At 43.2% G+C, this 25,132-nt stretch overlaps 1 protein-coding gene and 2 long non-coding RNA genes across 3 annotated transcripts in view; 2 read left to right on the forward strand and 1 right to left on the reverse strand.

The window, feature by feature from the left end:
• LOC147270418 (uncharacterized) overlaps positions 1-13,467 on the forward strand; it is a 32,925-nt gene extending 19,458 nt beyond the window's left edge. Inside the window, exons 7-9 of the mRNA XM_086205187.1 lie at positions 900-1,037; positions 1,160-1,822; positions 13,354-13,467. Of these exons, the coding sequence (XP_086061313.1) occupies positions 900-960 (61 nt within the window). The 3' untranslated portion in view covers positions 961-1,037; positions 1,160-1,822; positions 13,354-13,467. The remainder of the gene's footprint in view (positions 1-899; positions 1,038-1,159; positions 1,823-13,353) is intronic.
• LOC147270420 (uncharacterized) lies at positions 11,235-11,581 on the reverse strand. Its single transcript, XR_015115688.1, has 3 exons — positions 11,521-11,581; positions 11,381-11,448; positions 11,235-11,292 (listed from the first exon to the last, which is right to left on the reverse strand). It is a non-coding gene; the product is annotated as an uncharacterized LOC147270420 (long non-coding RNA).
• A 1,677-nt stretch (positions 13,468-15,144) lies between the features above and the next one.
• On the forward strand, positions 15,145-22,851 carry LOC147270421 (uncharacterized). The gene is made up of 3 exons (XR_015115689.1): positions 15,145-15,247; positions 15,335-15,540; positions 22,004-22,851. It is a non-coding gene; the product is annotated as an uncharacterized LOC147270421 (long non-coding RNA).
• The last annotated feature ends 2,281 nt before the right edge of the window (positions 22,852-25,132 follow it).

Raw genomic sequence — 25,132 nt, forward strand, 5'->3', positions numbered from 1 at the left:
GACATTCATTTAGTAAGAATTGCTCATGAACTCAATTTAATGCTACAGTGATGTCGTGAAAATTGCTCATAAACTCAAAATGATGCTAAAAGTAATGTAGTGATAGTTGCAAAGAAACTCAGTGATGCTTACAGTAATGTAGTAAGTGTTTCGAACAACCTCAAAGTGATGCTGACAGTCATGTAGTAAGAGTTGCTACGAACCTCAAAATAATGCGACAGTGATGTCCAGATGAAACCATTCCAAAGAAGGCTAAGTGGAGCTGGCATATCAGCCCCCAATGGAAGTCTGCTGCTGCTGCCAAGCTCTCCATGTCATCATGGAAAAGTTAATTGTTCAACTCAATGTTTTTCCCATTGGGAGGAGATTTGTTGTTCCACCATGAAGTCTTTTCTGGTGATGAGTTTGTGTGTTGTAGTAGCATGAAGATATCTTGTTGTCATGATCAACTCATCTGGCCTGGTGGAAGAACGCTGCTGTGTTTGGATTCAGACGAGTCAAATCTGAACCAGGGACTTGGAGTTTTATCCTCGGTCTCCGGACTCATAAAATGGAGACCGGCCCAGTTTGACACTTTTGAACTCCTCCATGATGTTCAAATCTCATGACTGAGATTCGTGATTGGAAACATCGGCTGTTCAGGAAAGAAAACATGTACCATTGAACATCGCTCTCATCCTTCTACTCAGAAGGCTGCGGTGGACTCCACCGTGTCCAGGCTTTGGGCAGATACGTCTTCATCCTCCACCACCACCAGCCGCTCCACCCCACCCACCCTGTGCAGGTCTACATTACCAGGGTCGGATCTGGCAGGGTGGAGGATCTTTGATTCATCTTAGCTTTCCTGCTCCGGCTGTTTGAGAAACATTCAAATGGAGATGGTTGTTTGTGTCTTTCAGGCCACGCCAACGCCTCCTTCTGTCCCCACGCTTACGGCTGCCGAAACGTGCAGGTGTCTGAAAACCAGATCATTCTGGATGTGCCGGACCACCAGGTCCTCCTCACCTGCAGGTTCCTGCAGGCAGAGCCCGGTGGTGGTAGGTTTCCTGCTCCTCTGCTGGACTGATACCCTCTCCCTTTCCCCACACGTATCTGCTGTTTCTACTCTGTGCCTCCTTCTCCTCTGTCAGGCCTGGACTTCTTCCTTCTGTCTCTCCAGGATTACGTCCTGGTGGTGCCTGAGAGCAGCTCCAGCTCCAGCTCCCTGAACCAAGAACCACTGGAGAAATCTGACCACTTCATCAGCAACTGTGGCCTCAACAGCTTTCATGTCAAGTCGGTGTCTCCAAGCCTGAGTTGGTCCATGTTCTGTATCCCTGAATGTTCTAGAGGAACTAAACTGGGCCTGACTGGGACGCTTCTGTCTGCTCAGATTTGGGTTGTGAATGCATTCAGATGTCATTTACAAGCATTGGAACTAAAGACCTGAGCCTCAAGAATATTTAGTTCTTGATTTACTTTCTCTTGCAGGGTTTCATTTTGTGCAAATTTTCTTTTTAAGATCTTTGTTTTTTGTTGTCCTTCCATTGAGCAAGTTTGGCGAAGAACCTTTTCCCCACTAAACTAATTTTCCTAAAATGTCTCGCTAACGTTTCCTTTTTCTCTGTCGTCCCTCCTGTCCTTCGTCTCCATTCTGTCTCAGCTCAGCTGTGTCTCTTGGGCTCTCTTCAACAACGGCGCCCTGCCTTGTGCCTGCCATGAGGTTGGAGCTGAGAGTGACACCTGCGAGTCATTTGGTGGTCGGTGCCGCTGCAGGCCCCACGTGATTGGCCGAGACTTTTCCATGTGGGCCGCGGGCTGCCGGGAATTCCCCACTGCAGACGTGAGTGTCAGATTGGATGAATGATGAGTAATAAGGGCTTTTAATGATGAGTGAGAGGACGGACCAAACCAACCTGTACAACCATCAGAGGACATTTTGTTGTTCTAGTTTCAACTCTTACTACATTACTCTTACTTGACTCTTACATTACTCTTACTTGACATCACTGTAGCATTATTTTGAGGTTAGTAGCAACTCTTACTACATGACTGTCAGCATCACTTTGAGGTTGTTCGAAACACTTACTACATTATTGTAAGCATCACTGAGTTGATTAGCAACTATCACTACATTACTGTTAGCATCATTTTGAGTTCATTAGCAATTCTTCCGACATCACTGTCGCAATATTTTGAGGTTCGTCGCAACTTTTACTACATTACTGTCGCATTATTTTGAGGTTCGTAGCAACACTTACTACATGACTGTCAGCATCACTTTGAGGTAATTCGAAACTTTCATTCTATTACTGTTAGCATCATTTTGAGTTCATTAGCAATTCTTACGACATCACTGTCCCATCAGTTTGAGATCATTACCAATTATTCTGACATCACTGTCGCAATTATTTTGAGGTTCGAAGCAACTCTTACTACTTTACTGTTGCATTTTTTAAGGTCCGTAGCAACCCTTACTACATGACTGTCAGCATCACTTTGAGGTTCTTCTAAACACTTACTACATTACTGTAAGCATCACTGAGTTAATTAGCAACTATCACTACATTACTGTTAGCATCATTTTGAGTTCATTAGCAATTCTTCCGACATCACTGTTGCAATATTTTGAGGTTCGTAGCAACTTTTACTACATTACTGTCGCATTATATTGAGGTTCGTAGCAACTCTGACTACATGACTGTCAGCATCACTTTGAGGTTGTTCGAAACACTTACTACATTACCGTAAGCATCACTGAGTTTATTAGCAACTATCACTACGTTACTGTTAGCATCATTTTGAGTTCAAGAGCAATTCTTACGACATCACTGTCGAAATATTTTGAGGTTATTAGCATCTTTTACTACATTACTGTCGCATTATTTTGAGGTTCGTAGCAACACTTAGTATGACTGTCAGCATCACTTTGAGGTTATTCGAAACTTTGACTCCATTACTGTTGGCATCATTTTGAGTTCATTAGCAATTCTTACGACATCACAGTAGCATTAAATTGAGTTCATTAGCAACTCTTACTACATGACTGTCAGCATCACTTTGAAGTTGTTCGAAACACTTACTACATGACTGTCAGCATCACTTTGAGGTTGTTTGAAACTCTTACTACATTACTGTAAGCATCACTGAGTTTATTAGCAACTATCACCACATTACTGTTAGCATCATCTTGAGTTCATTAGCAATTCTTACGACATCACTGTCGCATCATTTTGAGATCATTAGCAATTCTTCTGACATCACTGTCGCAATATTTTGAGGTTCGTATTAACTCTTACTACATGACAGTCAGCATCACTTTGAGGTGTTTCGAAACGTTCACTCCGTTACTTTTAGCATCATTTTGAGTTCATTAGCAGTTCTTACTAAATCACTGTCGCATCATTTTGAGATCTTTTGCAATCCTTCCGACATCACTGTCGCATTATTTTGAGGTTCGTAGCAACTTTTACTACATTACTGTCGCATTATTTTGAGGTTCGTTACAACATTTACTACATGACTGTCAGCATCACTTTGAGGTTATTAGAAACTTTCACTCCATTACTGTTAGCATCATTTTGAGTTCATTAGCAATTCTTACTAAATCACTGTCACATCATTTTGAGATCATTAGCAATTCTTCTTACATCACTGTCGCATTATTTTGAGGTTCGTAGCAACTCTTACTACATGACCGTCAGCATCACTTTGAGGTTATTCGAAACTTTCACTCCATTACTGCTAGCATCATTTTGAGTTCATAAGCAATTCTTACTACATCACTGTCGCATCATTTTGAGATCATTAGCAATTCTTTTGACATCAGTGTCGCATTATTTTGATGTTTGTAGGAACTCTTACTACATTACTGTTGCATTATTTAAAGGTTCGTAGCAACTCTTTCTACATCACTGTCGCATCATTTTGAGATCATTAGCAATTCTTCTGACATCACTGTCGCATTATTTTGATGTTCGTAGCAACTCTTACATTACTGTTGCATTATTTAAAGGTTCGTAGCAACTCTTACTACATTACCGTCAGCATCATTTTGAGTTTATTAGCAACTTTTACTACATTACTGTTAGCATCATTTTGAGTTCATTAGCAATTCTTACTAAATCACTGTAGCATCATTTTGAGATCATTAGCAATTCTTCTGACATCACTGTCGTATTTTTTTGAGGTTCGTAGCAACTCTTACTACATTACTGTCAGCATCACTTTGAGGTTGTTCGAAACGTTCTCTCCATTACTGTTAGCATCATTTTGAGTTCATTAGCAATTCTTACTAAATCACTGTAGCATCATTTTGAGATCTTTAACAATTCATCTGACATCACTGTCGCAATATTTTGAGGTTCGTAGCAACTTTTTCTACATTACTGTCGCATTATTTTGAGGTTCGTAGCAACTCTTACGACATGACCGTCAGCATCACTTTGAGGTTATTCGAAACTTTCACTCCATTACTGTTAGCATCATTTTGAGTTCATAAGCAATTCTTACTACATCACTGTCACATCATTTTGAGATCATTAGCAATTCTTCTGACATCACTGTTGCATTATTTTGATGTTCGTAGCAACTCTTACTACATTACTGTTGCATTCTTTAAAGGTTCGTAGCAACTCTTACTACATTACTGTCAGCATCACTTTGACTTTATTAGCAACTTTCACTCCATTAATGTTAGCATCATTTTGAGTTCATGAGCAATTCTTACTAAATCACTGTCGCATCATTTTGAGATCTTTAGCAATTCTTCTGACATCACTGTCGCATTATTTTTTAGGTTCGTAGCAACTCTTACTACATCACTGTCAGCATAATTTTTTATTTACTCGCAACTCAAACCACATGACTGTCAGCATCACTTTGAGGTTATTTGAAACTTTCACTCCATTGCTGTTCGCACCCTTTTGAGTTCATTAGCAATTCTTACTAAATCACTGTAGCATCATTTTGAGATCATTAGCAATTCTTCTGACATCACTGTCGCATTATTTTGAGGTTCGTAGCAACTCTTACTACATGACTGTCAGCATCACTTTGAGGTTGTTTGAAACTCTTACTACATTACTGTAAGCATCACTGAGTTTATTAGCAACTATCACTACATTACTGTTAGCATCATCTTGAGTTCATTAGCATTTCTTACGACATCACTGTCGCATCATTTTGAGATCATTAGCAATTCTTCTGACATCACTGTCGCAATATTTTGAGGTTCGTATTAACTCTTACTACATGACTGTCAGCATCACTTTGAGGTTATTCAAAACTTTCACTACATTCTTGTTGGCATCATTTTGAGTTCATTAGCAGTTCTTACTAAATCACTGTCACATCATTTTGAGATCTTGAGCAATCCTTCCGACATCACTGTCGCAATATTTTGAGGTTCGTAGCAAATTTTACTACATCACTGTCGCATCATTTTGAGATCATTTGCAATTCTTCCGACATCACTGTCGCAATATTTTGAGGTTCGTAGCAACTCTTACTACATGACTGTCAGCATCACTTTGAGGTTATTCGAAACTTTGACTCCATTACTGTTGGCATCATTTTGAGTTCATTAGCAATTCTTACGACATCACAGTAGCATTAAATTGAGTTCATTAGCAACCTATTACATGACTGTCAGCATCACTTTGAAGTTGTTCGAAACACTTACTACATGACTGTCAGCATCACTTTGAGGTTGTTTGAAACTCTTACTACATTACTGTAAGCATCACTGAGTTTATTAGCAACTATCACTACATTACTGTTAGCATCATCTTGAGTTCATTAGCAATTCTTACGACATCACTGTCGCATCATTTTGAGATCATTAGCAATTCTTCTGACATCACTGTCGCAATATTTTGAGGTTCGTATTAACTCTTACTACATGACAGTCAGCATCACTTTGAGGTGTTTCGAAACGTTCACTCCATTACTTTTAGCATCATTTTGAGTTCATTAGCATTTCTTACTAAATCACTGTCGCATCATTTTGAGATCTTTTGCAATCCTTCCGACATCACTGTCGCATTATTTTGAGGTTCGTAGCAACTTTTACTACATTACTGTCGCATTATTTTGAAGTTCGTTGCAACACTTACTACATGACTGTCAGCATCACTTTGAGGTTATTAGAAACTTTCACTCCATTACTGTTAGCATCATTTTGAGTTCATTCGCAATTCTTATTAAATCACTGTCACATCATTTTGAGATCATTAGCAATTCTTCTTACATCACTGTCGCATTATTTTGAGGTTCGTAGCAACTCTTACTACATGACCGTCAGCATCACTTTGAGGTTATTCGAAACTTTCACTCCATTACTGCTAGCATCATTTTGAGTTCATAAGCAATTCTTACTACATCACTGTCGCATCATTTTGAGATCATTAGCAATTCTTTTGACATCAGTGTCGCATTATTTTGATGTTTGTAGGAACTCTTACTACATTACTGTTGCATTATTTAAAGGTTCGTAGCAACTCTTTCTACATCACTGTCGCATCATTTTGAGATCATTAGCAATTCTTCTGACATCACTGTCGCATTATTTTGATGTTCGTAGCAACTCTTACATTACTGTTGCATTATTTAAAGGTTCGTAGCAACTCTTACTACATTACCGTCAGCATCATTTTGAGTTTATTAGCAACTTTTACTACATTACTGTTAGCATCATTTTGAGTTCATTAGCAATTCTTACTAAATCACTGTAGCATCATTTTGAGATCATTAGCAATTCTTCTGACATCACTGTCGCATTTTTTTGAGGTTCGTAGCAACTCTTACTACATTACTGTCAGCATCACTTTGAGGTTGTTCGAAACGTTCTCTCCATTACTGTTAGCATCATTTTGAGTTCATTAGCAATTCTTACTAAATCACTGTAGCATCATTTTGAGATCTTTAACAATTCATCTGACATCACTGTCGCAATATTTTGAGGTTCGTAGCAACTTTTTCTACATTACTGTCGCATTATTTTGAGGTTCGTAGCAACTCTTACTACATGACCGTCAGCATCACTTTGAGGTTATTCGAAACTTTCACTCCATTACTGTTAGCATCATTTTGAGTTCATAAGCAATTCTTACTACATCACTGTCACATCATTTTGAGATCATTAGCAATTCTTCTGACATCACTGTTGCATTATTTTGATGTTCGTAGCAACTCTTACTACATTACTGTTGCATTCTTTAAAGGTTCGTAGCAACTCTTACTACATTACTGTCAGCATCACTTTGACTTTATTAGCAACTTTCACTCCATTAATGTTAGCATCATTTTGAGTTCATGAGCAATTCTTACTAAATCACTGTCGCATCATTTTGAGATCTTTAGCAATTCTTCTGACATCACTGTCGCATTATTTTTTAGGTTCGTAGCAACTCTTACTACATCACTGTCAGCATAATTTTTTATTTACTCGCAACTCAAACCACATGACTGTCAGCATCACTTTGAGGTTATTTGAAACTTTCACTCCATTGCTGTTCGCACCCTTTTGAGTTCATTAGCAATTCTTACTAAATCACTGTAGCATCATTTTGAGATCATTAGCAATTCTTCTGACATCACTGTCGCATTATTTTGAGGTTCGTAGCAACTCTTACTACATTACTGTCAGCATCACTTTGAAGTTGTTTGAAACACTTACTACATGACTGTCAGCATCACTTTGAGGTTGTTTGAAACTCTTACTACATTACTGTAAGCATCACTGAGTTTATTAGCAACTATCACTACATTACTGTTAGCATCATCTTGAGTTCATTAGCATTTCTTACGACATCACTGTCGCATCATTTTGAGATCATTAGCAATTCTTCTGACATCACTGTCGCAATATTTTGAGGTTCGTATTAACTCTTACTACATGACTGTCAGCATCACTTTGAGGTTATTCAAAACTTTCACTACATTCTTGTTGGCATCATTTTGAGTTCATTAGCAGTTCTTACTAAATCACTGTCACATCATTTTGAGATCTTTAGCAATCCTTCCGACATCACTGTCGCAATATTTTGAGGTTCGTAGCAAATTTTACTACATCACTGTCAGCATCATTTTTTATTTACTCGCAACTCAAACCACATGACTGTCAGCATCACTTTGAGGTTATTGGAAACTTTCACTCCATTACTGTTAGCACCCGTTTGAGTTCATTAGCAATTCTTACTACATCAGTGTCGCATCATTTTTAGATCATTAGCAATTCTTCCGACATCACTTTCGCAATATTTTGAGGTTCGTATTCACTCTTACTACATTACTGTCAGCATCACTTTGAGGTTATTCGAAACGTTCACTCCATTACTGTTAGCATCATTTTGAGTTCATTAGCAATTCTTACTAAATCACTGTCGCATCATTTTGAGATCTTTAGCAATTCTTCCGACATCACTGTAGCATTATTTTGAGGTTCGTATTAACTCTTACTACATGACAGTCAGCATCACTTTGAGGTGTTTCGAAACGTTCACTCCATTACTTTTAGCATCATTTTGAGTTCATTAGCAGTTCTTACTAAATCACTGTCGCATCATTTTGAGATCTTTAGCAATCCTTCCGACATCACTGTCGCATTATTTTGAGGTTCGTAGCAACTTTTACTACATTACTGTCGCATTATTTTGAGGTTCGTTGCAACTCTTACTACATCACTGTCAGCATCATTTTTTATTTACTCGCAACTCAAACCACATGACTGTCAGCATCACTTTGAGGTTATTCGAAACTTTCACTCCATTACTGTTAGCACCCGTTTGAGTTCATTAGCAATTCTTACTACATCAGTGTCGCATCATTTTTAGATCATAAGCTTTTCTTCCGACATCACTTTCGCAATATTTTGAGGTTCGTATTAACTCTTACTACATTACTGTCAGCATCACTTTGAGGTTATTCGAAACTTTCACTCCATTAATGTTAGCATCATTTTGAGTTCATTAGCAATTCTTACTAAATCACTGTAGCATCATTTTGAGATCATTAGCAATTCTTCTGACATCACTGTCGCATTATTTGGAGGTTCGTAGCAACTCTTACTCCATTACTGTCAGCATCACTTTGAGGTTATTCGAAACGTTCACTCCATTACTGTTAGCATCATTTTGAGTTCATTAGCAGTTCTTACTAAATCACTGTCGCATCATTTTGAGATCTTTAGCAATCCTTCCGACATCACTGTCGCATTATTTTGAGGTTCGTAGCAACTTTTACTACATTACTGTCGCATTATTTTGAGGTTCGTTGCAACTCTTACTACATCACTGTCAGCATCATTTTTTATTTACTCGCAACTCAAACCACATGACTGTCAGCATCACTTTGAGGTTATTCGAAACTTTCACTCCATTACTGTTAGCACCCGTTTGAGTTCATTAGCAATTCTTACTACATCAGTGTCGCATCATTTTTAGATCATAAGCTTTTCTTCCGACATCACTTTCGCAATATTTTTAGGTTCGTATTAACTCTTACTACATTACTGTCAGCATCACTTTGAGGTTATTCGAAACTTTCACTCCATTAATGTTAGCATCATTTTGAGTTCATTAGCAATTCTTACTAAATCACTGTAGCATCATTTTGAGATCATTAGCAATTCTTCTGACATCACTGTCGCATTATTTGGAGGTTCGTAGCAACTCTTACTCCATTACTGTCAGCATCACTTTGAGGTTATTCGAAACGTTCACTCCATTACTTTTAGCATCATTTTGAGTTCATTAGCAATTCTTACTAAATCACTGTCGCATCATTTTGAGATCTTTAGCAATTCTTCCGACATCACTGTAGCATTATTTTGAGGTTCGTAGCAACTCTTACTACATGACTGTCAGCATCACTTTGAGGTAGTTCGAAACTCTTACTCCATTACTGTAAGCATCACTGAGTTTATTAGCAACTATCACTACATTACTGTTAGCATCATCTTGAGTTCATTAGCAATTCTTCTGACATCACTATCACATTAATCTGAGTTTTGTAGCAACTCTTACTACATTACTGTTGCATTATTTTGAGGTTCGTAGCAACTCTCACTACATGACTGTCAGCATCACTTTGAGGTTGTTCGAAACGGTTACTCCATTACTGTAAGCATCACTGAGTTTATTCGCAACTATCACTACATTACTGTTAGCATCATTTTGAGTTCATTTGCAATTCTTCTGACATCACTGTCGCATTATTTTGAGGTTCGTAGTGTGGCAAGGCGAGCAGTGGGGAACAGTTGCCAACAACGCCACCTGGGGGCTTTCACCCCAGGATATAAACAAAATTTCAAAATGACCAGGCTTCCATTTGAACAAAGGCACACAGTTCGAGAGACACAACAGGACAGTACAGTGATTTCCAATTATAAAAATACTTTTATTAGAAAAATAGTTTAAAATGAGCAACAGACTAAATGAATATCAATGAAATGAAGTGCAAGAGGAATTACCGAAAGGAAAAGGGGACAGGGCTGGGGCTTACCACGACAGCGGTAACGAAAAGGGGAGGAATCCAAAAAAGAATACTACACTGCACCCGTGACACAGCAAACCAAAAAATAATCATGAATAAGGAACCACCACCAGGGGGACCGCTGCCGCTCTGGGCCCTCAACACCTGTCAAAGAAAAGAAAAGAACACCATTAAAAACATGAAATCAAGGCAACCCTCACACACGAACTAAATATCACTACCACAAATAACCCAACAGAAACTATTTTAAATCCAAATGATCAAAATGGGGAGCAAAAGGCAATAATAATAATATAATAATAATAATAATAATAATAATAATAATAATAATAAGGGTTCTAAACAATAAATCAAATGTAACCCACAAAAACTAACAATAATAATTCAAAGAAAGAAATAACAAATAGAAAAGGAATAAACTCAAGTAATTAAGGAAATGCCTGCCCCTCTAATCAAAAAACAGTCTCCAAGGGGGATGGCTCAGCGCCGATGAGGGTCGGGATGCCCTCTCTTGGCCCACGTTGAGGCTCTTATAAAGGCCGTAGTGCACGGCTTTAACCGCCGTTACTGGGATCAGAGCTGTTATGAGCCGAATCAGCAAGAATCCAGAATGAAGAAGAGAAGAAGAGGAAAAACCAAAACAACAGCGAGGCTCACAGCGGCAATTGACGGCTGCACACTGCAAAATAAACAAGTTAACCTAATTAAAATGTGGATGAAGGTCATTACAGAATAACAAAAGCTAAGAATAAACATTTCCTACCGGAGAGCAGAATCGTGGCGTCAGACGAGGCAGGAGGAGGAAGCCAGCAGCCCAGACTACACAAACGATGGCCGGGAGAGGATAATCAGAACACCACAGACCATCGGCAGCTTGATATGAAAGGCAGACAACTACGCGTCTTACCCACAGAAAGCGCACCACGCACACACCGGCCCAAGGGAGACAGCCCAGCTCCCGGTAACACCACACCGCTGGACGGAGCAAAACCAGAGTAAACACGGGGCCCATGACACTGAATAATGGAACAGAGCAAGCATGCATACCTTTGTTTTTAACCAATCTGCTGACCAGCGAGACGCCACCACGCACGGCTGTCGGCTCCGTAAAGGAGGGAGAGGAAGTGGAAAGGACGGAGAAGGGTCGGACCAGGTCTACTTCTAGGTGACCACTCACTATCGTCTGCTACACTGCCCCTCATGGTGGGGAGTGTAGCGCCATCCTGCCACAACACTGACACACACACACACACACACACACACACACACACACTCCCAGGCACTAACCCATATTGTCATCACTTAAACCACCACTGGAGTATTGACAGAGATTCCACATGTTGGTCAACCAGAGAAGCTCCAACTGGTGAAGGTCATCCAACCCTGCATGAAGGTCAACCTCCATCATCTGTTGCTCATTAGCAGGGACTTAGCTCCAATGGTAGAGTGTTAGCTTAGCATGTGAGAGGTAGAGGGATCCATGCCCTCCTTCTCAGAATACTTCAGCTTGTTCTGTTGATCAGAGGAGCTGCTGGGTGATGAATGCTGATGTTTGTCCACTGCTGTGATAAAGTGTCCCCCTGTTACTGAGATGAGGATGAACACCTGCTCAGGTCAAAGCTGCAATCAAACCAGGGACTCTGAACCTCCCACACAGTGAAGGAGTTTGTCCTTCAGGTTGATGGACGCTTTGAAATTCCTTCAACATTGATTACTTTCCTGTCTCCTGCTGAGTCAGCATCCAGAACCTGGTCAAGAGGAGGCTGAGAGCTCAGGAGGTGATGTGACGGCTGGTTGGACAACTCAGCAGCCAGAGCTTCCAGTCTGAGACCCCAGCTCCACACCATGGAGAGCCTCCTGGATGATGTCCTCAAGCAGCGTCCCTGTTTGTCTCCTGGCTGCAGCTGGACGCCCTCTCAGCTGTGAGAGTCCAGCAGTGTTGCTCTCTGTCCATCTGATGTCCGTCCTCTCCTGTGTTCGTCCGTTGAGGAGAAGGGAGACGGATTTCTCTTCCTCTCTTCTCTCCAGACGACCTTCTTTGTGTGTCAAACTACTTTGTGCTGCTCAAAGATCAAACTGATCTAGTGGCTCCAGGTGCCTGGACCTCTCTGGAGCAGCCGGTCCTGAGTGGATCCAACAGTTTCCCATGGGTGACTCTGTCGTGGTCTCTCTCCTCCTGCTGTCTCCAACTCTCAGAGTGCTTCTCCTAGTTTCTCTCCATCGTCCCTGTTGCTAGGCAGAGCACTGGTGAGGACTGAGGCCAGTGATGTCATCACCTCCAGCTGAGACCGATTGCACCACAGAGACTCTGAGTCTCCTGCTTTTCATGAAGAGTTTTCAGGCTAAATTCAGTTTGTGAGGTCCACACTGCACATTTGAGGGAACATGAAGGACAGAGGAGAGTCTGACTGTCATGGTGAAAGCCTTCAGCACTAGAACTGAAACAGCCCCACCATCTTAACCCCCCCAGACCAAACAGGCTTCATCAGAAACAGACCCCCCTCCTAGAACATCCAGAGATCATCAGTCTGATTAATAGAACATGGCAAACAATCAAGAAAATGTTATTGTTTGATCAGAAGCTGAAACAATGTTTCTATGTTTGTCTGTTCTGGTCTGAATGAAAGAGGAGGTTTTCTTGGTCATGTGACGTGGATGAGAGTTCAACTAGAACTTCCTGATTCAACAGGATTTTAGTTTGTTGGGATTTTGTCAAAGACACCAACCAAACCTCTGAGTGGTGCAGATGTCTGCTGCCTCCTCAGAGCAGACTGGAGCTCAGCCTCACTCACCTGTGGGAGCCCCAGCAGAGCCACCGTGTGATGGAGTTTCAGTTTAGGATCCAAGGTCCTGGATTGAATTGGTGTTTTGTGTTTTTAGGCCTCCTGGCACCGATGAATGAATGAACCATTGTTCCAGAGGGAGCTGGTGTCAGGTCAGTCCCTGTTTCTACAAGACCTCCTGCTGCAGAGCCACATTGGGAAACATCCATCCATCCATTTTCGTCTACTTATCCTATTTAGGATTGTGTGTGTGTGTGTGTGGGGGGGGGGGGGGCTGGAGCCTGTCATTGTGAAACATTTGAAACTCAAAATCCTGTTCTTGTCACAATCCTGCTCTCCTAAAACAAGGACTGTTCAGTCAATGGTAGAGCAGAGAGGAGCAGAGGAAGCGTGCTGGGCCCAGAACCCAGAGGTCGATGGATCAAAACCATCCTCTGCTAGAAGAAGAAAAATAAAATGAACAAGTGTCTTTAGAAATGTGTGTCTGTTAAAAAGACGTTCATAAGGATTTTGTCTTCCTCCAGAATCACCAACCATTGTGAGAGTTAACAACAGTCCACTTTCTGACTGAAGCAAAAGTAGACTTCAAAAGGTTTTTCTGATTCAACATAGCAGCTAAATTTCCATTTCTCCACTGATTATCTGTTAAGGTTCATGGGGGGGTGGAGCCTATCACAGCTGACATTGGTCGAGGGGCGTGGTTCACCCTGGACAGGGCACCAGTCCATCACAGGACCAACACATAGAGACAGACAACCATTCACTCTCACAGTCACACCTACAGTCAATTTAGAGTATCAGTCAGCCTCATCCTCTCTTGATGTCTTTGGACTGTGGGAGGAAGCTGGAGTACCAGAGAGAACCCACGCAGGAACAGGAGAACATGCAGACTCCACACAGAAAGATCCTGTGCTGGAGCCGGGACTGGAACCTGGAACCTTCTTGCTGTGAGGCCACAGTGCTGACCACTGCACCACCATGCTGGATTTTCTGTAACGTCAAGTACATCTGAACTGGCACTTGACAGTGACAGCAGGAGAACAAAAATCCCAGTGTGTCATCAACATTTCCTGTCAAATCAATGATAGAAGCTGTTGAATTTCTGGATCAGACCAAGGAGAAAGGAGCCCCAATGAAAGAGTGATGGTTCTTGATTCTGATTTTGTTCTTCACTCCTACACCAGAGAGTGAAAGTGAGGGCTGGCTGGGAGCAACTGCCTGCTTCAGAGTGGGAGGAGCCTCAGGACTTTCCAGTGAGAGCTGCAAACTTCCACCAGCGCCCAGTGCCAGCAGGTCTTCATGATGGAGCTGAGAAGAACACAACAACACCAGAGCACTGGAGAGGAGCACAACACTTCTTTGCTTCCTGGCCACTCTCATGTCTGTCTGTCCATCTGGAGCTGGGGGGAGGAGCTTCACATGTTTTTTATTTTCTTAAAAAGGGAATGTCATGACTTCCTCTGTATGTTAGAATATGAACTACTAAAAATGTTCATCTCCAGTTTAAAGTTAGAATTAAATTTAAAGTAGAAAACTCTTCCCTCTTCAATCCTGTCACTCAGTGTTGTAAACTGTGTCAAACAAATTCTACTGTTCAACAGTTCAAGTGTTTCTAATGAAGCTGAATGTTCTCCTCTACTTTCCTCAATTGGGTTTCTTTCATGTCCTCCTGAGATCAAAGACAGAATTCTAGGTACAAATAAAGACACTATCAAAGCCTCCTGATGACATCATCATCAATTCTGTCTTTGATCTGTGTCTGTCCAGCCGGTCCTGAGTGGATACAACAGTTTCCCATGGGTGACTCTGTCGTGGTCTCTCTCCTGCTGTCTCCAACTCTCAGAGTGCTTCTACTGGTTTCTCCCCATCGTCCCTGTTGCTAGGCAGAGCACTGGTGAGGACTGAGGCCAGTGATGTCATCACCTCCAGCTGAGACCTGCCAGGTGATCCTGCTTCATTCAACTCTGCTGCCTCTGCCACTGCCCTGACTGGTGAGGCTGACAGCAGGTTCTCTCTCATCTAAACTCTCTGTTTACAATGGAGGCTGAAATCCTTGTGATTGGTGGTTCAATCATCAGGTCTGTTGAACTCCCAGGTGCCATCACCTGCTGTCTTCCTGGTGCCAAAGTTGTGGACATTATTGAACGTCTCCAGGACTCATCGATCTCCACCCCTCCTGCAGGTTCTCCCTGTTCCTGTGTGGGTTCTCTCTGGTTCTCCAGCTTCCTCCCACAGTCCAAAGACATCAAGAGGGGACGAGGCTGATTGATACTCTAAATTGACTGTAAGTGTGACTGTGAGTGTGAATGGTTGTCTGTCTGTGTCTGTGTTGGTCCTGGGAGGGACTGGCGACCCATCAAGGGTGAACCCCCTCCTCACCTGATGTCAGCTGTGATAGGCTCCACCCCCATGAACCATTGCAGACAATCAGTATAGAAATGGAAACTTAGCTGCTATGTTGAATCACTAAAACCTTCTGAAGACTTCTTTTGCTTCAGTGGAAAAGTAGAATGTTATTAACTCTCTCAATGGTTTGAATTCTGATTTCCACCTCTTTTTAACAGATTCACATTTCAAAATAACCAGGTTTATTTTGCTCCTTTCTTTGAGCAGAGGATGGTTTTGATCCATCAACCTCTGGGTTCTGGGCCCACCTCTCTTCCTCTGCTCTACCATTTATTAAACTGGCCTTGATTTAGTATTATTTATTTCTTTTATTATTATTATTAATTATTTTATTGACTTCACCCTGATAACCAGGAGGTAACGTGGTTGTCAGAGCAGCGGTGCTCAGGTCTGTGGACTCAGAGGAGGACTATGTCTGGATCTTTTCTTTTGATATCCTCCTGTCTGCTCTTTGCTTTTGGAGCTTCCTTCAACAACTCCCAGGCCTCCTGGGTACTGTAGGAGACATGGTCAAGTTCTTCTGACTTCTCCAGGAACGTCCTGCTCACATTGGTTGGTCTTCATTTTGACTCCTCCCACTGCCACAATGACCAGCCTTTATACTCTTGGTGACTGGGGCCCTGGTTGCTGCAGGCCTCAACACCAGCCTGTGGTTGTGAGCAGGGCAGAACAGAACTGACAGTATCTCCCATGCAGGACCTGGGTCAGCGCCTGGTGCAAGCTGGCCAACGTCCTGGAGTTCATTCAGCCTGGAGAACCAGGTGCTGGTTCCTTCTTTTACCAGGCAGGAATGGGCAGCAGATCCAAGATCAGTAGGTGTGGATGAAAAAATGAAGAAAAAATAAAAACGAGAAAAAGCAGTTTGGTTTGGAGTGCATTCCTGCCTGATGTTCTTGATTGGTACAACTCTCCTTCAAGTGTGGGGAAAACAGCAAAAAGAATAAAACACTTGACATTGAGAGAACAAAGACTTCTAAGATCAAACACAAAACTCTGAGATCAAAGGTTGAAGTTCCCCAAGGTTCAGTTTTAGCTCAGACCCTCTTCAAGGTGGAACCAGCAGAGGAGCTCAGTAGAGACAACTGGACAGCAGCAGGACAGAACAGAGGCTCTCCACAATGGCAGGAGACAGGAAACAGGTTTGGACCATCTGGGTTTTGTCCACTTTGATGTTTTTCAAACATTGAAGGAAATTGTAAAAATCAACATTGTGGGAAACGTTGGTTTGCCAGTGTGTTTACATCATGAGTGTTGAGAGAGATGAGAGTGTTTGCTCATCTGTTCCAGAAGCTTCTTCTAGAGTTGAGCCTGGATGAGTGGAGGGACCTTTTTGACCATCAGGACTGGTTTTTGATGGCCTGATGGTGCATCGGGGTCATCATGGTCCTCCACCATCTGCAGGGGTTCCAGGACTGTTGTGGTGTTTGTGGGAACTGCAGGGGGAAGCCCTCAGACCTGGAGAGGAAGTCCTGACACCAGCAGACCCCTCCCCACCTGCAGCCTTTTTCCAGCTCCACCAAACCCACCATTCACTGCCTCCTCATCATCTGGGCATCAAAAGCAGCTCAGACCTGCTGCAGCTCAGAGACCTCAGCCATTTTTAGGATGTCTCCATGATTCTCCTTCACAGGATTTTCATTCAGAAACAAGAGAACTGTCAAAGACCACAACAGTTTTCAGCTTGATGGTAAACAGTACTTCAACTACCATTCCACTGTGTAATGGCAGTGACTGATGTGTACTATATGCAGTACTAATCAAGTACAGCCCTGACTGATACTTTATCTCCAGTGATAGGAAGGATAAGAATGTTGAAATGGACCCAGCAGGAAGAGAATCTCAAGTCATGGCAACTTTACTGAGCAGCACTCTAAACCTGCTTTGTGAAACGGGCCCCTGGTCTCTTTTAAACGCCCGGGCTACAAATTGGTCATTTACGGTACTGGTGACGCTCATTCAACCATGATGAAGGTCAACATGCATCATCTGCTGTGCTCCTTAACAGGGGAATTAGCTCAAATGGTAGAGTGCTAGCTTAGCATGTGAGAGGTAGGGCCTCCTTCTCCACAATACTTTAACTTATTCTGTTGATCAGAGGAGCTGCTGGGTGATGAATGCTGATGTTTGTCCACTGGTGTGATAAAGTGTCCCCTGTTACTGAGATGAGGATGAACACCTGCTCAGGTCAAAGCTGCAATGAAGTCAAGTCATCACCCTGTAAAGTACCAAATAACAACCAAAGTTACACTTTACAAGTAGAACAGGTCCAGTTCAACACTCCTTAAATGAATTTACACCCAACAATTCTTCATGAGCAAGCACATCCTAGCTTAGGCCCAACTTTTCTTGGTGCTCTCCTAGATGCTTGGGAGCTGCTGGGGGAGCGCTAGTTGGACCTAAGCTAGGAGCTAAGCTAAGGTGGTGTGCACCAGCTAATGAGGGCTGGCTAGCTCTCGCAGCTTTTGGTGCAGAGCCGCTGCAGGTCCAATTCAACATCGCTAAGCCTCACCTCCAACACAACAAGAAAACTACATTTAACACACTTATCAGTATCACTAAAGGAGGCAGAGGAGGAACAAAACATGTGGCACTCTGAGCAGGAGAGAGGAGAGCAAGAGGGAGAAGCCATCGTTAGCTTAGCGTGTTTACAAGGCAGAAAGACTGTTGCTACCAGAATGATGGTCTTTTAAACTTCAGCCAAATAAAGCAATTAGGTATTAATTTTTGGTGGGTAATTAGTCAATGAAATAAGGAATTAGCAGGGAGGATCACACTTTAGCGAGCACAATGAAGCAAGGCTCTACGTTCAGCAACACAGAAAAAGGAGTTGAGGTCACATGCTTCCTGCAACCAAGGTCAAAAATCCAGGACGGACGAAGGGGAGGATGACAAAGACAAAGACACAAGAGACAGAGATAATAACCTTAAACTCCATAACAACCATAACACATATTGCCCACACACACACACACACACACACACACACGCATTTTGTGAAACAACTCAGGAGTCATCAGGTGTTTTACTCAGAGGGATTCATTCATGATAAATGAGCATGGAGGAGACCCAGTAATCATCAACACAAGCGTCACATGAGCAGGTCACCACCCACTTTTATTGATTGGTTCTTGTAAGAATCACTCCCAACGCCATCAGGAGGTCATTTTTTGTCCTGCCCTGTCTCAACTGTTGGAGCACAGCAACAGCCTGAACTCTGCCACTACCTTATCCCTCCCTAACAACCTCATTCAGACCCACTATCAGGACTACCCTGACCCCCCTGACCCTCATCAGTCACTCGTAGTGCCTCACACTGGAGGGAATAGGAGCGTCTGTGAGTTCTGACTGTTGGGATGCACATCCATGCGATGGAAGAGCTGTTTTAAACAGGGAATCATTTGACCTTTTGACCTGTGTGGGCAGGTACAGAGGGACGATTCCATGAACAATAATATTACTAAACAAATGGGTCTTTAGCATCTTTCTAAAGGTGTCCTCAGCGTCCTCATGTCCAGAGGGAGAGCGTTCCAGAGTCTAGGAGCTGCAACCTGGAAGGTTCCCTCTCCTTCAGTGAGGCTGAATCCCTGTGGTCAGTGAGGATAAGGGACCCCACAGGTGTCACTAAAGTGCTTTAGACTGCAAAGGACACAGCTAATCAAGCTGGGATCAACTGCTGTGGTGATCAAGGTATCATCATATATAACAAACAAAGAAAACAAAGTTGAGGAAAAGCACACAAAAAAAAAACTATGAACATGAACAGAGCATCTTCTACACCAGATGTCACACGGCTCAGTAGACCTCTGGTTTGACCCGCAGCAGGTCCAGTCTCCAGGGTGCCCCCATCATTCTGCTCTTCAGTCACAGGACATGCAGCAGAATCCCGTCGCTCTTCTGCAGAAGAACATGTGAGAGCGTCTGCTTGCTCTTCTCTGGCTGGACGTAGGGGAGAGTCTGCTGGCTCTTCTCTGGCTGGACGTAGGGGAGAGTCTGCTTGCTCTTCTCTGGCTGGACGTAGGGGAGAGTCTGCTTGCTCTTCTCTGGCTGGACGTAGGGGAGAGTCTGCTTGCTCTTCTCTGGTTGGACGTAGGGGAGAGTCTGCTTGCTCTTCTCTGGCTGGACGTAGGGGAGAGTCTGCTTGCTCTTCTCTGGCTGGACGTAGGGGAGAGTCTGTTTGCTCTTCTCTGGCTGGACGTGGGGGAGAGTCTGTTTGCTCTTCTCTGGCTGGACGTAGGGGAGAGTCTGTTTGCTCTTCAGAAGTTTGCTGGACCTTCGCTTGAAGGTCATGATTTTCCTCTTTCAAACAGCTTTTTAAATCATGAAGATTTCCCAGGATTTCCCTCTGAGCACTGCTCCTTTTCTTCTTTTGTGTTCTCACTGCACATAGAAGACTCTGAACTTCACCGTTCAGACTGCCAGTCTTTGTGGGGTCCTGGTCCTTCCTTGATTCAAGGTGGGCCAACTCAGCAGTGAAGGTCCCTGTCCCCTGAGATGCAGTAGAAACTCGTCTCCTCAAACATCCATTTTCTGCCTCTCTCTCCTCACTCTGGGACCTCAGCTGTTCAAGAGTTGTCTTCTTCTCAGTGAGTTCTTGTCTCATTTTGTTCTTCTCTGCCTGGATGGAGTTGAGCTCACACTTGAGGTCACACTTCTCCTTGTAAACCATCTTCACCTCAAGCTGAAGATTGTGGACTTGTGTGTTCAGGTTTCTGATCTGAGTCTGGTTCTCCTCCCTCACAGATTCAAGGTTACCCACCATGGCAGACATGTTCTCTACCAGCTGATATGCAATGATCTTCTCTTGTCCAAGACTAGAAACCTGTCCCCACAAATTCTGGTTTTCTGTCCATCTCTTGTCACACAGAGACTGAAGCTGATCAAGTGCACTTTTCGTCTCAGTCAGGTCTTCCTCAAGACATTTCATCTCCACCTGTTCACTCTCCCTCAGAGACTGAACCTGGGTCAGCTCTTTTCTGAGCTCATGGTTCTCTCCATCAACCTTCCTCCCCTCACACTGAAGACTGTGGACTGTTGCGTTCAGATCTTCTATCTGAGTCTGGTTCTTGTCCTGGACTGTTTTGAGGTTGGCCACCACAGCAGTGAGGTTCTGTAGCTCCTGGATTGCTCTTTTATTCTCACGTTCAAGAGTAGAAACTTGTTTCCTCAAATTCTGGTTTTCTGCCTGTGTGTTGTCACTCAGAGACTGAAGCTGCTCAAGTGCAGCTTTCTTCTCAGTCAGGTCCTCCTGCTCTGTCAGCCTTAGAGATGAAGGAGCAGGATCACATTGACCAGGATCATTCAGTGGATAAATACAGCTCCTACTGAGATCCACCAGATCTCTGAATGCTCCAACTACACAATCCAATGGAGTCATAGCCTTCTGTCCTGGGTTGATCTGAAGATCTTGAGCCAGACTAAATCTCCTGCAACTGTCAAGTGTTTTAAGAGCAAAACTGCCCAAGAAATGAGGAGACTGGATTCTTTTCTAGAATGTGATGGCAATGACAGTCCTGCAGAGTGACATCACTGACATGACTGATGACTTCAGTCACGTGACTGATGACTTCAGTCACATGACTGGATGACAGTGTAGATGCCAATGTAGAGGTTGGGGAAATAGTCTCTGAGAATCCAGCTTGAAGCCACGCCCTCTTTGTTCTTCAAAAACCCAAACAGCGACCATCAGTCTCCCTCCAATCCTGTACTTGGGTTCAATGTTGCTGTTCCATTTTGCAGCAGTAGGTGTCGCTGTGATACCAGGTTCAGTTCAAGATTCCCAACTCCAGCTCATGTTGGTGACCTCAGTGGCAGGTAAAATGGTGCTTCAGTGGATCATGTGATCAACTCATGTCTGTCCTCACTGCTCCACAGGTCTGTCAAATGTTCTGTAAAATAGTTGGACCCAGCAGAGCTGCTAGATTAGGAGTTGATGGAGTCGTTGCAGATACCAGGGTCCAAAGTCCAGCTTGAACCTGGTTTGTGCAGTTCTTTGTCAAGCTAGCAGCCATTCTTGTCACTGCCAAGCTTAAGTGACTTCTGTCAACAAAGGTCAACATACAAAAGGACATTTCTACTGGCAGTTCAAGATTTTGATCAAACTCCTTTTTCAGAGCTGGAACCTTCCTCTAGTGTCAGCTTTCTGTTCCCATCTCTATGTTAACGGTCAGTTTTGACCCACGTCTTCAATCAGCTGTCAAATAAACTAAAACAATTTTCTATCCTCCAAGTTGTTTCCATCTCTTGGTGACCTTGTTAGGCTTCCTTATCCATGGAAATATTGATTGATTGATTGATTGATTGTGTTTAGATTCATATGTGACACTTCTGTGTGTTCTCTGCAGAGATGTTTCCTGCAGTTGAAGCACAATCCGTTTGTCCTGCTGTCCTGACTGCTTGGGCAGACCTGACACCTCTTTCATCTGGAACCAGATCCTGAGTGGGGTTGTGGCTGTGGCTGTTCTGGTTGGTGTTGAGGCAGGGCTGCTGAGGAGGACGCTGTTCCACTCTTGGTGGATGTGGGTCCACAACACAAATGCATTCTATGCAGACACATCAAGGATGGTCTTTGTTTGTTGTGTTGTTGTGTAGGTCGATGGGAGAACGAGGCTGATGAGAGTCCCTGAAGCTCCCATGACTGGGAGAGGAGCTGCTGGCAGTGTTGCTGACAGTGCACTTCTGACTTCAGGTTTGGCTCTGATTGTTGCTTTGTCATCTTATTTTGATAACTGGGTCTAAACCAATCCTAATGATTTCATAATTCAGTGAAAAACATTTTTTCTTTTATTTTGTTGAACTAGAGGTTCCTGACAAAGTCAAAAATCCTTGATACAATAAACAAATTGATGTGGTTCTTTGATGCATTTAAATCCTAAAACAGGTCCCACAGGAGGAAGGTTAAATCATGTGACCATCATCATAACAGCTGTTGACCTTGTTTAACTAGTTGGTGGTGCTAAATATCACCAGCTTGCTAACGTTAACTAGCTAACGTAGCCAGCTAGCTAATATTATTTTCTAACTTCAGGCCTAAATTTTGGATTGATTGTGAAAATTGTTCACCTCACCTTTGTAACACCAGGTTTTGTCTTGATGATGTCATTGTAACTGTCTTTCTGATTCTAAAATATAAATGCATCCAAAATAAAAATGTCAAACTGCCCCTCCATGGAAACATCATATTTAATATACTGCAATATTCTTTTCCAGTGTACTACACTATATTTTTGTTTTATCAGAGAGGCTTTAATGTCTGTCTTTGATCTCTAAACTCTGACTCTGATGTCATTGGTGGTGACTGAATTCTACCCCCTGACAGACTGGGAAGGCTCATATTGGCGATGGATCCATGAAGGAATGAAGGTCTTTTTTCAAAGTAACTTGTTATTTTGTTCTTGGTTGTCATGGTGACTCGTGGTATCGGGGCTCCATTGATGATGTCATTTTGTCGTGGTTGTGCACTTGTGACACTCAAGGTGAACACACTCACAGTTGATTGGACCGACTCAGATCAGCTGTTCTGAACCTGATACTCAGAGTTTCCATCTCAGTGTCAACTCAGGAGTGACTGAGGAGAAGAGTTTCAGAACAGCCACAGTTGGGGGACTTCCATCCAGCAGCCATTTTCTATCCCTGTAAGGGAGTGAAGGGATCTGGAGCTGCTGGGTTCAGGTGGATCCAGAACACAAGATGGAGGTCAGTCAGGACCCCAGAAGGAGACCAGCATCTGGAAGGTGAAGATGCTTTAATCCGACACCATCGTGTCAACAATTCTGAAATCAGAACAAAAATAAACAGTAGTATTTCCACCTGCTACTCCTGCAGATATTCAAGTGAACAGGAACACAGATTCATGCTCAACTTCTCCTGTGTGTTCATCCACAGTCACCAAACAACAACCAAACCAGACAAAAGGGGGTTTGCTAGCATGGCGATCAGCTGTAGTTCACCCATCTTATCCAGGTCACATGGCTCAGGGATAGCATGGCCATCTGGTAACAAAAGGGGGTTTGCTAGCTTGGCGTGCTGAGGTAGAACGGCTCTGTTTAAATTGAGTCCTTTTTCCATTTCTTTCCCGGCTTCTTCTAGCAGTGCTGTCATCCCTTCCAGTGACTGCAGGAGGGAAGGGGTCCCCCTTCAGAATCAGTTTGATGTCATTGTTACTTCCTCTTCAACACTCCTTTAGCAGACCAACTCACTAACTAGCTCAGTGAGGTGGTGTGGCCGAGTGGTCTAAGGTGCTGGATTAAGGCCCCAGTCTCTGAGGAGGCGTGGGTTCAAATCCCACCACTGCCATCATGTCCCAGGTCTCTGGAGAGGTGTGGCAGGTCTCTCCCAGCCTCTCTGTGCTGGGGGTGTTGGCTGCTTTTATCACTCTGGGAAGAAAATGTCCTGAACTTGAGGTGTTCTCCTCATCTTGAACTCTCCAAAACAACAATGTGCAGTAACGCTGAGCTGCCTTCAAGCCAACAACATGGGCACAGTGTACCCAGAGCCACAGGCTCCTCCCAGTATATGCAGCACTGCCAGTGACCTCTGCTCCAGTGTAACAGTGACTCTCCAAACTGAAGCTGATCCAGGACCAGCTCAGGAGGAGCCATGGAGCAGACAGGCTCTCTGATTTAATGCTGCTGGATATTGAGAGGAACATCCCAGTTGACTCCAACAAGGCTGCTGATGTCTTCAGACCCAGGACCAGAAGAAGAACCCTCCTCTGAGTCCACAGACCTGAGCACCGCTGCTCTGACTACCAGGTTACCTCCTGGTTATCAGGGTGAAGTCATGGTGAGGTGGTCAGTTGTTCCTTGGGTTTTATTACAGAGGCCTGGGAGTTAAACACTGAATTAAATAATTTTAATTATTTAATGAAGTTTCCTGCTGTTTTGCTGGAAATGTTTGACAACTTCCTCCATGCTGGTGCCCCATCACACACAACAGGTGCACTTGTCCTCTTTTCACCTCTGACCCTCAAACATTCCACCAGTGAACGTCCAGAAATTGAAGCATCAACAGTTCAGCAACAATGAATTCTTCAAATCACCTCTGAAATAACAGATGAATCTTTACCTGCTGAGGCTTCAGAGCCAAATTGGGAACCTTCAACTCTCACATTCCTGTTCTTGTCTCAATCCTGCTCTCCTAAATCAAGACCTGTTCAATAGATGGTAGAGCAGAGAGGAGCAGAGGAAGAGAGCTGGGACCAGAACCAGAGGTTCTGGGCCCAGGTTCTGCAGAATCACAAACCATTGTGAGTTAACAACAGTCTCCTTTCTGACTGAAGCAAAAGTTTACTTCAAAAGGTTTTTGTGATTCAACATAGCAGCTAAATTTCCATTTCTATACTGATTATCTGCAGTGGTTCATGGGGGGTGGAGCCTATCACAGCTGACAATGGGTGAGAGGCGTGGTTCATCCTGGACAGGTCACCAGTCCATCACAGGACAAACACATAGAGACAGACAACCTTTCACACT

This window comes from Aulostomus chinensis, chromosome 1, assembly GCF_037954235.1.
Source record: "Aulostomus chinensis isolate RoL2024-O1b breed Wild chromosome 1, RoL_Achi_v1.0, whole genome shotgun sequence".
Taxonomy (NCBI): Eukaryota; Metazoa; Chordata; class Actinopteri; order Syngnathiformes; family Aulostomidae; genus Aulostomus; species Aulostomus chinensis.